This window comes from Anolis sagrei, chromosome 13, assembly GCF_037176765.1.
Source record: "Anolis sagrei isolate rAnoSag1 chromosome 13, rAnoSag1.mat, whole genome shotgun sequence".
Lineage (NCBI taxonomy): Eukaryota > Metazoa > Chordata > Lepidosauria > Squamata > Dactyloidae > Anolis > Anolis sagrei.
Window position 1 is genome coordinate 10,340,729 of NC_090033.1, and position 13,208 is coordinate 10,353,936.

General features: G+C 43.9%; 1 protein-coding gene across 2 annotated transcripts in view; it reads right to left on the reverse strand.

The window, feature by feature from the left end:
* Window positions 1–1,220: 1,220 nt before the first annotated feature.
* DISP3 (dispatched RND transporter family member 3) overlaps window positions 1,221–13,208 on the reverse strand; it is a 51,299-nt gene continuing 39,311 nt past the window's right edge. The window contains exons 10-21 of one of the 2 annotated variants that reach the window (XM_067472767.1): window positions 12,732–12,893; window positions 12,477–12,605; window positions 11,984–12,120; window positions 11,560–11,741; window positions 9,378–9,508; window positions 8,986–9,161; window positions 6,408–6,534; window positions 6,037–6,182; window positions 4,878–5,037; window positions 4,669–4,782; window positions 2,820–2,986; window positions 1,221–1,678 (exon numbers count right to left, since the gene is read on the reverse strand). In XM_067472767.1, the coding sequence (XP_067328868.1) occupies window positions 1,316–1,678; window positions 2,820–2,986; window positions 4,669–4,782; window positions 4,878–5,037; window positions 6,037–6,182; window positions 6,408–6,534; window positions 8,986–9,161; window positions 9,378–9,508; window positions 11,560–11,741; window positions 11,984–12,120; window positions 12,477–12,605; window positions 12,732–12,893 (1,994 nt within the window). In that variant the 3' untranslated portion in view covers window positions 1,221–1,315. The remainder of the gene's footprint in view (window positions 1,679–2,819; window positions 2,987–4,668; window positions 4,783–4,877; window positions 5,038–6,036; window positions 6,183–6,407; window positions 6,535–8,985; window positions 9,162–9,377; window positions 9,509–11,559; window positions 11,742–11,983; window positions 12,121–12,476; window positions 12,606–12,731; window positions 12,894–13,208) is intronic. The other variant, XM_067472768.1, reaches the window with a different exon arrangement.

Consider the following 13,208-nt stretch of genomic DNA (forward strand, 5'->3'; position numbering starts at 1 on the left):
GTCACTGGATCGGCTCTTGCGAGGTGAAGTGGCCCTTTGTGAGGTTAGAAAGGTGATTCGTGAAGGACAGAGCCACAAATGTTGCCATTGTGACGTAGGCTCTCTTAGAGCTGTAGTAGGGAAAAAGTAGGCTTTCTCAGAACCAGAGAAGGGAGAAAGTAGGCCTTCTTCTCAGAGCAGAGAAGGTCAAATATGGACCTTCTCAAAGCTGGAGAAGGAAGAAAGTGGAGAAGGGAAAATGTAGATCTTCCTCTCAGAGCCAGAGAAGGGAGAAAGTAGATCTTCTTCTCAGAACTGGAGAAGGGAGAAAGTAGGCCTTCTTCTCAGAGAAGGGAAATATAGGCCTTCTTCTCAGAACTGAAGAAGGGAAAAACTAGGCCTTCTCAGAATTGGAGAAGGGAGAAAGTAGGCCTTCTTCTCAGAGGAGGGAAATATAGGTCTTCTTCTCAGAGCTGAATAAGGGAACAACTAGGCCTTCTTCTCAGAACTGGAGAAGGGAGAAAGCAGGCCTTCTTCTCAGAGGAGAGAAATATAGGTCTTCTCAGAGCTGAAGAAGGGAAAAACTAGGTCTTCTTCTCAGAACTGGAGAAGGGAGAAAGGAGAAAGGAGAAAGGAGGCCTTCTTAGCGTTGGAGAAGGGAGTAAGTAGGCCTCCTTCTCAGAGCTGGAGAAGGGTGAAAGTAGACCTTCTCAGAGCTGTAGATGGAAGAAAGTAGGCCTTCTTCTCAGAGCTGGAAAAGGGAGAAAGGAGGTCTTTTCAGAACTGAAGAAGGGAAAAAGCAGACCTTCTCAGAGTTGTAGACGGGAGAAAGTAGGCCTTCTTCTCAGAAGAAGAGAAGGGAGAAAGTAGGCCTTCCTCTCAGAGAAGGGAAATATAGGCCTTCTTCTCAGAAGTGGAGAAGGGAGAAAGTAGGCCTTCTTCTCAGAGTTGGAGAAGGGAGTAAGTAGGCCTCCTCCTCAGAGCTGGAGAAGGGTGAAAGTAGACGTTCTCAGAGCTGTAGATGGGAGAAAGTAGGCCTTCTTCTCAGAGCTGGAAAAGGGAGAAAGGAGGTCTTTTCAGAACTGAGGAAAGGAAAAAGCGGGCCTACCTTCTCCCTTCTCCAGCTCTGAGAAGGCCTGCTTGTTCTTTTAACCATAGCGGACCATATTCTGATTCAGCACCTTGGAGAGCACTACACAAAGACCCAGAGTAGATTGGCCGACATGGGGATGTCACACAATTGTCCCCCAAACTCCTACTGTACTCCACTTGGAATGGGGACAGAAAGCAGGGGAGGAAGGAGGGACAGTGGAGATGGTTGTCAGGCTTCGTGGAACTATAGGACGGTCCCGTTGGGGAGCGGGATCCTGAACCCGCTCCTCAGCAACACCAGGCAAACACCAAGGCTGACCAAGGCAGCCAGCAGGACCCCGGCCAGAGCTTTGAGGAAGGAAGTCCGGCTCCGGGTGAAGAAAGGGGGTCCCATAACACTCAGGAGGGTGGTGCTCACAGTCAACGTGTACAGGATGGAGATGCCTGTGTTGAGGGCCACGATCTTGCCAAACTTGGCAAAGGGGGCAATGATGCAGAAGAAGAGCGGGACGGTGGCGATGACGGTGGTGACTGCACTGGAGACGATGGCCACCCCTACGTGCCGGGTGGCCTCGATGGTCCTCCATTGCCTGCTGGAAACGGGGTCCTGAACAGAGAGAGAAACGTGGGAATTATATGGGATTTTGGCATCAGGAAGTCACCATCCATGACCCCAGAGTTCTATAACCCCTATGAACATTAGGGGTTTCATTATATGGTCCATCCAGCCCAAGGGCATAAAGTAGCCACATGTGGCCCACAAAGTCTGTTTCCATGTCTCCTGGAAAGGTTTCCAAGTCGCTTTCAACTTCAAACAATCTCCAAAACACGTTGGAGGACCTAAAAACATCTGAAGTTTAATGGTCTCCAAATCAATTTCACCTCCAAAATGGACCAAACAATCTCCAAAACATGTTGGAGGACCTCAAAGCATCTGAGGTTTAATGGTCTCTAAATAAATTTCACCTTCAAAATGGGCCAAACCATCTCCAAAACACATTGGAGGACCTCAAAGCATCTGAGGTTTAATGGTCTCCAAGTCAATTTCACCTTCAAAATGGGCCAAACCATCTCCAAAACATGTTGGAGGACCTCAAAGCACCTGAGGTTTAATGGCCTCCAAGTCAATTTCACATTCAAAATGGGCCAAACCATCTCCAAAACACATTGGAGGACCTCAAAGTATCTGAGGTTTAATGGTCTCCAGGCCATTTTCAACCTCAAAATAACCCAAACCGTCTCCAAAACACTTTGGAAGACCTCAAAGCATCTGAAGTTTAATGGTCTCCAGGCCATTTTCAACCTCAAAATAACCCAAACCATCTCCAAAACACTTTGGAAGACCTCAAAGCATCTGAAGTTTAATGGTCTCCAGGCCATTTTCAACCTCAAAATAGGCCAAACCATCTCCAAAACACTTTGGAGGACCTCAAAGCATCTGAAGTTTAATGGTCTCCAGGTCATTTTCAACTTCAAAATAGGCCAAACCATTTCCAAAGACATGCCCAGAGAAGTCCTAGGGAGGACATGTTTATGTTGGATGCCAATAAACAAAACTTGCAGATCTTGGTTACATGGATATGGGGACAGTTCTGTATTTGTGTGTATAGTCTGACTGAAGATCTCAAGGTGGGTTTCCATAAGACAAGATGATCCATTTCAGAAGAACGTCAACAGCAGAAGACATTTTCAAAAACCAAGAAGATATTCAACCTCTGGAAGTGATATAACATTACAATGAGGCTCACCTCAGCTAAGTGAAGGGGCAAATTCTCTCCGGCTAAAAGGAAACCTTCGACCAGATGAACACAATAGTCCACAGAGGAGCCAACGAGGATGGAGAGGGAAATGGCTTCCACAGCTCCCATCTCCCATCCAGACCAGTACATGATGGTCACCACCAGGCACACCACACCTAGGGAACGAGGAGAGAAAAAGAGAATCATGGAAGTGGAGGGACCTCCGAAGGTCATCTAGTTCAACTAGGGCACCCCCAAAAAAGGAGAGTCCAATCGGCCCTTCCATCCTGAACGAGAACAGAAGTTCTTCCAAATGCAGGCAGTCCCTAATTTGTGAATAAGTATGGTTTGTTCTTAAGTTGAATTTGTATGGAAGTCAGAACAGATACATTTTCTAAGTGTAACTCCATCTATCTATCTATCTATCTATCTATCTATCTATCTATCTATCTACCTATCTACCTATCTACCTATCTACCTATCTACCTATCTACCTATCTACCTATCTACCTATCTATCTATCTATCTATCTATCTATCTATCTATCTATCTATCTATCGGGGATGTGCATTTGTTTGTCCTTGTAAGTCGGATCTAATTCGTTAAATTAGTACTTACGAGGCAATATCCAATACATGAGCATGGCCCATGCCCAAAATTTGAGAATTGAAACTGACCCCATACTTTTTCATTTTAGTTTTGTAAACCTTGGAAGGTTCCTAAAGTCAGTTTCACATTCAGTACAAGGAAGTAAAACAAAGCCAAAAAGGCTGCCTGACAACTTGTCTGGAATTAATACATTCTCAGCATTAGGGGCCATGAAAAGAGGGAGCAATGCATTTTGGGAACAGCAAAGAACTCTGGGAAATGGTTTGTTCTTAAGTTGAATTTGTATGGAAGTCAGAACAGATACATTTTCTAAGTGTAACTCCATCTATCTATCTATCTATCTACCTACCTACCTACCTACCTATCTATCTATCTATCTATCTGGGATGTGCATTTGTTTGTCCTCGTAAGTCGGATCAAATTCGTTAAATTAGTACTTACGAGGCAATACCTGATATGTGGGCGTGGCCCATGCCCAAAATTTAAGAATCTAAACTGACCCCGTACTTTTTCATTTTAGTTTTGTAAACCTCGGAAGGCTCCCAAATTCAGTTTCATATTCAGTGCAAGGAAGAAAAACAAAGCCAAAAAGGCTGCCTGCCAACTTGTCTGGAATTAATACAGTCTCAGCATTAAGGGCCATGTAAAGAGGGAGCAATGCATTTTGGGAACAGCAAAGAACTCTGGGAAATGGTTTGTGCTTAAGTTGAATTTGTACGGAAGTCAGAACAGATACATTTTCTAAGTATAACTCCATCTATCTATCGATCTAGCGATCTATCTATCCATCTATCCATCTATCCATCTATCTATCTATCTATTTGGGATGTGCATTTGTTTGTCCTCGTAAGTCGGATCAAATTAGTTAAATTAATACTTACGAGGCAATATCCGATACGTGGGCGTGGCCCATGCCCAAAATTTAAGAATTGAAACTGACCCCATACTTTTCCATTTTAGTTTTGTAAACCTCAGAATGCTCCCAAATTCAGTTTCATATTCAGTGCAAGGAAGAAAAACAAAGCCAAAAAGGCTGCCTGCCAGCTTGTCTGGAATTAATACAGCCTCAGCATTAGGGGCCATGAAAAGAGGGAGCAATGCATTTTGGGAACAGCACAGAAATCTGGGAAATGTAGTTCGGGAAGGGGAGCCAGAGAATTCAAAAGGCCCTGTCCTAAACTAAACTACATTTCCCAGAATGCAGTGCTCAGCATCAAGAGAGATTTGAAAAAAGGAAGATCTGTTGTACCAAGGATGGTGAGGAGCACAGGAACGAGGAGGAGGACATGAGTGGTGAAGAGGGCCACCGCAGCCACGCAGATGACAAGGGACAGGATGAGGCCGTAGAGGGCACTCTGGACACCTGAGAACGACAGAAGACAGGTTGATATTCCCTTTCTTGGAACTTGATTTCCTCTCCCTGTTGCAGGGTGAAGCAGGGGAGCCCGGTGTGCTCACCAATGATCTCCATGAAGATCTGCTTCCAGTGTTCGCAGGTTTGGAAGCCCCGGCGTAGCGCCGACCCTTCGGGGAACTGTTGGAGCTGCCCTTGGAGGAAGGTCTCCCACTTGAGATAGTCGGAGTAGGTCTGGAAGGAGGACTTGCCTTTGTAGGTTGTCTGGAAGGAGGAGATGGAGGGTTGGTTGAGGACTCCACCAAAGACACTCTCAAAGGTGCTGAAGTCTACCAAACTCTTTCATGGGCAACCCATTGCGTTGAGAAACCATCCGTCATTAACCCTCCTCTCCCGTCTTGTGTCATCTTCCATTTCTATCAATGTCAAAGTATATATGTCTGTTTGTATCACAAAAGGTCACTGCTAGGTGAAGTGGCCCTCTGTGATGTCACTGGATTTGATGTTCCTAGGTGAAGTGTCCCTCTGTGAGGCTACTGGGAAAGAAAGGTGGTACGTGAAGGAAAGGGGCACAAAGAGAGCCATGTAACCATTGTGAGTTAGACCCCCTTAGAGCTGGAGTAGGGAGGAAGCATGCCTTCTCAGAACTGGAGAAGGAAGGAAATAGACCTTCTTAGAGCTGGAGAGGGGGGAAAGTAGGCCTCAGTTTTGGAGAAGGGAGAAAATAGACCTTCTCAGAGTTGGAGAAGGGTGGAAATAGGCCTTCTCAGAGTTGGGGAAGGGAGAAAATAGGCCTTCTCAGAGTTGGAGAAGGGAGAAAGTAAGCCTCGGAGCTGGAGAAAAGGGAACGTAGGCCTTCTCAGAGCTGGAGAAGGGAGAAAGTAGGCCTTCTCAGAGCTAGATATGGAAGGAAATAGACCTTCTCAGAGCTGGAGAGGGGGGAAAGTAATCTTCTCAGAGCTGCAGAAGATAGAAAACATACCTTCTTCTTAGAGCCTGAGAAGGGAGAAAGTAGGCCTAAGTGAATACTTAGGCCTTCTTCTCAGAGCTTCTCCTCAAGGGAGAAAGTACTTGTGAAGGTAACTGACCCCTTTTCAGCTTCTCTAACCTCAAAAGAAACCTTGGAGAGACATGGAATGATCCCCAATTAAATGAAGGACTGAATCCATGCTAACTCAAGACCAAACATTGCTCCACTTCTGGTCCGTAGCTCCATGGTTGAAGGACCCAATGGGATGAAGGTCAAGCAGAAGGAGCCCTCACCGACTCAAAAGCCATGGAGATCCACTGGACTTTGCCGTCCTTCAGCCCCACGGCCCCATGGGAAAGCTGCCCCGGGAGGAGGTTCGGCTCAGGGAGATCTTTACATTCTGGATGGAGCATCTGAAGGACGGAAGAGATACTATAACCTAGAAAGAGGGAGAGCATCTTTTTCATATGATCCAGAAGGCTTGAGAAGGTGTTAGAATTGACAGGGACGGGGCTAAGGAAGGACACTTGTTCCCCAGTTTTGGACAGTCAGGCTCCGAAAGACCTCTCCCCAAAACGGTCAATGGAGAAGTATCGGGAGAGACGGAGACATGCTTATCCAACCTCAGAACTTCTAAGGGTTGGAAGAAGATGGCTCAACCAACCTGAAGGCAAGCACTGGGCCCCTCCCGGCTTGACCAGCTCGGCGTTGCTAGCGATGGCCTTGCAGATCCGGCACAAGCTGCCAACCTCTTTGAAGAGGTCAAAGTCGTCGTCATAAACGGCGCTGCCCTTTCACAAGGAGACACACAGAAGAAGCGAGAAACACATGAGACAATTGGAGAAAAGGCTGGGTTATGGTTCCAAGTGAGGCCTGGTCAAAGCGGAATAGGGTGGGACTATGACTTCCCTCAACCTTGTCACTCAAATATCGATGCTGCTAGAATCGCATTCGCTTTCCGAGCTGCTACATCACACTGTTGACTCATGTTCAGCTTGTGGTCTCCTAAATTTAGTGCCTGATATTTTAGGACACCTCAAGATACATCGTAGATGTGTCTCCTTCAAGCTCTCCATTAACCATGTCTCTTACATCAGCCAGTGTCTCTTATTGATGACCTATATAAGGAGGATGAAAGAATCCATCTTTCTCTCTCCTGTGTGACTCAGTGTGAGTATCTGTCTGTGTTGTAAGTGACTATCTGATAGTTTGCAAGTACAAGGAGAGTCACACTCTCCTGTGTGACTCAGTGTGAGTATCTGTGTTGATGATGATTCTGATTGTTTGCAAGTACAAGGAATCCATCTTCCTCTCTCCTGTGTGACTCGGTGTGAGTATCTGTGTTGTAAATGGCGATGACTGATTGTTTGCAAGTACAAGGAATCCATCTTCCTCTCTCCTGTGTGACTCAGTGTGAGTATCTGTGATGTAAATGACGATGACTCTGATTGTTTACAAGTACAAGGAATCCATCTTCCTCTCTCCTGTGTGACTCAATGTGAGTATCTGTGATGTAAATGACGATGACTCTGATTGTTTACAAGTACAAGGAATCCATCTTCCTCTCTCCTGTGTGACTCAATGTGAGTATCTGTCTGTGTTGTAAGTGACTATCTGATTGTTTGCAAGTACAAGGAATCCATCTTCCTCTCTCCTGTGTGACTCAGTGTGAGTATCTGTGTTGTAAATGAGGATGATTCTAATTGTTTGCAAGTACAAGGAATCCATCTTCCTCTCTCCTATGTGACTTTGTGTGAGTATCTCTGTTGTAAATGACGATAACTGATTGTTTGCAAGTACAAGGAATCCATCTTCCTCTCTCCTGTGTGACTCAGTGTGAGTATCTGTCTGTGTTGTAAATGACAATGATTCTGATTGTTTGCAAGTACAAGGAATCCATCTTCCTCTCTCCTGTGTGACTCAGTGTGAGTATCTGTCTGTATTGTAAGTGACTATCTGATTGTTTGCAAGTACAAGGAATCCATCTTCCTCTCTACTGCGTGACTTAGTGTGAGTATCTGTGTTGTAAATGACGATTAGTTTTCCGAGTTGCTACAAGTACAAGGAATCCATCTTCCTCTCTCCTGTGTGACTCAGTGTGAGTATCTGCCTGTGTTGTAAATGACAATGATTCTGATTGTTTGCAAGTACAAGGAATCCATCTTCCTCTCTCCTGTGTGACTCAGTGTGAGTATCTGTCTGTATTGTAAGTGACTATCTGATTGTTTGCAAGTACAAGGAATCCATCTTCCTCTCTACTGCGTGACTTAGTGTGAGTATCTGTGTTGTAAATGACGATTAGTTTTCCGAGTTGCTACAAGTACAAGGAATCCATCTTCCTCTCTCCTGTGTGACTCAGTGTGAGTATCTGCCTGTGTTGTAAATGACGATGACTCCGATTGTTTGCAAGTACAAGGAATCTGCAAAACCTGATTGTATATTTGTATATATTGCAAATATATACAAAGCTTCCAGATATTTTGGATCAAAACCTGAATCCGTGAATTTACAATACAGTGTGTAGACAAGGTCAGATTTTGGCAGTTGGACTCTGCTAATAGACGAGTTGAAAATAGGCCCCTTGATTGATGAATGTAAGGTGTAAGCTGCTGATAGAAAGAAATACACAGAAACATGCCTTTTGTATGTTGGAAGATAGAATGTGATATTCCTATGATGCTAAAATGACGTAGGGAATGACGTCAATGTATGTAGAAACATGTTCTTTGTTTGCCTATAATTGGAGGGTATAAAAAGGCCGTCAACACTTATATAATTTGCTCTGGTGCTTTTGGACACAACTCCTCACCAGAGTCCCAGCTGGAAATAAAATCCGTGCTTTTCAGACCTCCGGACCTCTCTTTGTCTCTTTTCCTGAAACCTTCTCCCTGCCATTTCAACGTCAGCACATGTCACAACAACATTGAGTTTGAGTCGTTTTGGTTTTTGAAAAGAAACGTCTGCAGCAACCCGAAGAAGACATAAGGCGAACTTTCACCAATAATAACAACTGTCATTGCATAGTGCTTACAAGATTCTAGACATCAGGCTCAATTCCCTGCTCAGTCACGGAAACTCAACTCAGTGCCATCAATTTGACTGAGGGTGAGCATTAGTCATAGAGAACACAATAAGAAAACAAATGACATAAATGGCATTAGAGCAGTTGGCATCTCCCTGCCAATTTGGCTCAATGTCTTAGTGTTTTCTCCCTCCAAACTCATACAAGAAGGTGGATGTACCATGTCTCCGATGACGTGGTTGTCCATGCTCCGGGTGCGATTCACCCCAAGGATCCCAAACACCACGAAAACCATGGCTCCCGTATCAACCAGCGGCCGCACGGCTGGCTTCCCGCAGCTCGCATTCCCACAAGGGTTGAATCCAGATGTGATAGACAACTTGGTTTTGGGAGCGGCTTGAGAAGAAAAGGGCAACGGGGGAAAAGAGAGGTGATTGTACACGGAACGATGTCTTGTTTTTATACTAGAACTGGACACAAGGGTAGTCCAAGTGACCAAAGCAGAAAACAGCATGACTATGACTTCCCTCAGTCTAGGTACTAGACTCCTGTTGATGCAGCTTAGAATCACATCACACTCACTTGGGTGTTTTCACACCCAAACCCACTCACCTCTCTCACTTGGCACGTATAAGAAGCCTTTGTTGGGTCCATCTGGACTGGAGCTGAGGAAGCAGCCGGGGGGTGCCAAGCAAACCCTGCCATGATAAGGAGGCTTGTGCGACTGGGCAAAATACAGCTTCCTGCAAGAAGAAAGACACGTAAATAATAGGCTTGGGCGATCCAGTTTGTTAATTTCGTAATTCGTTATTAATTCATATTTAAATTAGCTTACGATCCAAAATCGAGCCATGCAGGAATAGTGTGAGGAGTAATTAAGAATCGAAACAATTTTTCCAATTTTCGTAATTATTTTCGTAATTTCGTAATTATATTTTATAATATACAATTATAATATAATATATAATATATAATATAATAATATAATATAATAATATTATAATAATATAATATACATTATATATTATATTATATTACATTATATTATTATAATACTATTATATTATTATAATACTATTATATTATTAAAATACTATTATATTATAGTATTGTATATTATATTATTATATATTATATTACTATATTATTATTATATTATATTATAATTGTATATTATAATATAATATATATAATATATTATAATATAATGTAATATAATATAATATAATATAATATACAATTATAATATAATAGAATATATATTATATATATTATACATATTATATATATAATAATATAATATAATATACAATAATATAATATAATCATATTATAATATAATATACAACAATATAATATAATCATATTAAAATAATATAATATAATATAATATAATATAATATAATATAATATAATATAGTTGTTGTTTGTGTTATCACACCAACAGTCAACAACAGAGGGAGGGGGAAGCTTCAGAAGTTCCTCCTGTACCAATTGGAGGTTTTTTTTAGCATATTGCGCAATCTCATCCGCCATTAACGAATCGATTCATAATTTTACAAAATTTCGTAAATTTCGAAAAGTTTTAAAGGAAAATTTCGGAATTATTAAAAAAAACGAAACGCAAGGGCCCCCTAAAAACAAAACGAGTTTAGAACCAAATTTTTCCGTGGTTACCCAAGCCTAGTAAATAATCCCGAGAGCCAGAGATGTGCAAATGCCTGATGTTTATTATTTATTTATTTACAGTATTTATATTCCACCCTTTTCACCCTGAAAGCAACTTAGGGCGGATCACAGAACACCTACACAGCAAACATTAAATGTCATTAAACAGACAGGACAGACAACACATACAGAGGTATTACGCCAGCATTTTCCCCAACTTCGGCATCCTGGAGGTTGTGCTCGATTCCGGCCACAGGGGGTGCTGTGGCTCCATCCTCTATGATGAAGAGCCTTGATCACAGACTTCCTCAATCCTTTGATCGCTGGCATTTTCTGGTATATCCTTTTTAAGGTGCCGTAAAAAGCTCCCCACTTAAGCGGTGTCTAATTTCTCTACTCACAGCTTACAGCTGTTTTTGAATTACTTAGGTGGACAGTGAGCTGGGCTGAAGATCGGGTGCTCATCCCAACCTGGGCTTTGAACTGCCAACCTTTCGATTGTTAAGATCTATTGGTGATGCTGATTAACCAGCTGTGCCAAAGCCCGGCCCTGATATCTACAGTAGTGTCTCGTTTATCTGACCCTTGCGTATCCGATATTCTGTCTTAACCGCCGCTCGAGCATTTTTCCTTTTTCCTCGAGCATTTCCCCTTCAATTAAAGGAGTGCTCCCCAACTCTCTCTCCATTCCCAATGTGAAAAACGCAAGACAAGGAGGAGGAGAAGGGAGGAAAAGGGGAAAAGAAGCAGGACTGGAAGTGGAAGCGTCCTCCTCCTTCCCTCTGTGAGTTCCATGTTCCTCTTCCGTCTGGACCTCTCTGGCCCTGGGGCGTTGCCTTGCCTTAACTTTTTGAGTCCCTATTGTTTGTATTCTAGGTGTCTAGTGCCATGTTGGATGGGTAACAGTATAATCTGACATTTCATTTATCCAACATTTATGTCAGATGAGCAAGACTTTACTGTACTATTTGCTGGATTTCTACTACTACTGTATCTATTACCCACATAGAATGAGTATAGGATGAGTAGGTCGATGACAGAATTGTACTGGATGGCCGAAAACCTGACTCTTTGGTCAAGCCGACCACAAAATGGCACTACTATCGGAGCGCATTTGTCTCCTCACCGCGTGCGCTGCTGCTCCTTCGCAGCCACGTAGAAGCTGAAGTCGAATTTCCACCCTCTTTTAGCGTCACAGGACAAGCTGGTCATCATCCACTTCTTGGGGCCCATCTGCTGGAGATGCCCTACTGTGGACATACAAGCGGTCAGCCTCTTGGTGAAGTTACCGTAAGGAACTCTATACACCTAAGCAATGGATTAATGAAAACAGGTCACTCAAGCTACCCGTGTCCGGAACCAGGGATAAACGGGGCATTAAACAGAGAAGTTAGTGTTGCAACATCTGGAACGTAAGAACATCCCAGTGGTGATGGAGGATGCAACACAACTTGACTCTGGGAAAACAACTCCCACCCCATGCCAGTCCATACATGAAGGAACTCTTTCCCATTCTCTGGGCACAATATGAAGCTGTTTTGAAAACCTACCTGGAACGAAGGGACATCTCCATCTCCGGTGGAGACCATTTGCCACGGTGCTGGGACAGTGGCATTGAGAGAAAACCGGTAGACCACCGGTCTGCCTTGGCCTTTGGATTTGAAGATGTAGACAGTTCCCTGCGGGTCTGGAGGAGAAGGAAGAAGAATGGGGAAAACAAAGACCCACCAACCAAGGAGAACCCACCACCTTCCATGGCAGCCCTGTCCACCACCAAAAATTTGAGCCTATGAATGTATCCAAGCCAACCTGGGCTTCTTCTCCCAAACTGGGATCCAACCACAATCTGAAAACTGAATCGTATTAAAACCGTGCCCTTATTTTTCGTGGATTCATTGTCCCACTGAAACGAGAATGGGTGTTGCGGTCTTATCCAAATCTATGACCACCGATGGATTGAGTATATGCTGGGAACTGAGGTGGTGGATGAATATAGTTGCTTACGGTGGAGAATGACAGAGGCATGAGACCTCCTGAACGCACCTTGTATGGCTCCTCCGTCACCCATGAGACTTCCATGGCTGCCCCACGCCATCCCGGATCCCCGTTTCTTCTTCTCCAAAGAGGTGCGGATGTTATTCTGCAGATTGCGGGGCTTTTCCTGAAACAAGCCTGTCCCATAAGGTTAGTCAGGGAGGAAAGGGTACCAACGATCAGCAGAAGGACAAGGAAGGGAAAACACTTCTCTCATTGACAATGATCAGAGACCGGCCGTCTGTTGGGTGTGGTCTAACTCACCTGAGCAGGTGATGCAGGAGATGCCTTCAGCGCTCAGGTTGTACTTGAGGTCCAGCAAGACTTGGATGTTGGTGTCGGGCCGGAAGAGAAGCGGAGCCCGGCTGGCCGGATGGAGGCGACTGGCGAAGAAGATGGAGAGGATGAGGATCGACAGGAACAGCCCTGGAAGAAGACATAATGGTAAGGAATGATGCCAGGTACAATGTTCAGAGGCCTTCCAGCCTCCCAAATGGGAATTTCCTGAAATCCCTCTACTTCTGTATGTAGACGATGTGGTCCTTCTGTCTTACAATAAGTTGGGCAGAAAAAAATTGAAAGCACAGGTCTGGATCTCTATAGCATCCACGACACTGAAGGGTTAAGACTTTCTCATCAAAGGAGATTTAAGATTCTAGATTGTTGCAACGTGGGCCAGACATGTATTTGTTTTTCAGTTATATTGGATCCTTCGTTCCCCAGTGTGGCCTTCTCATTTCT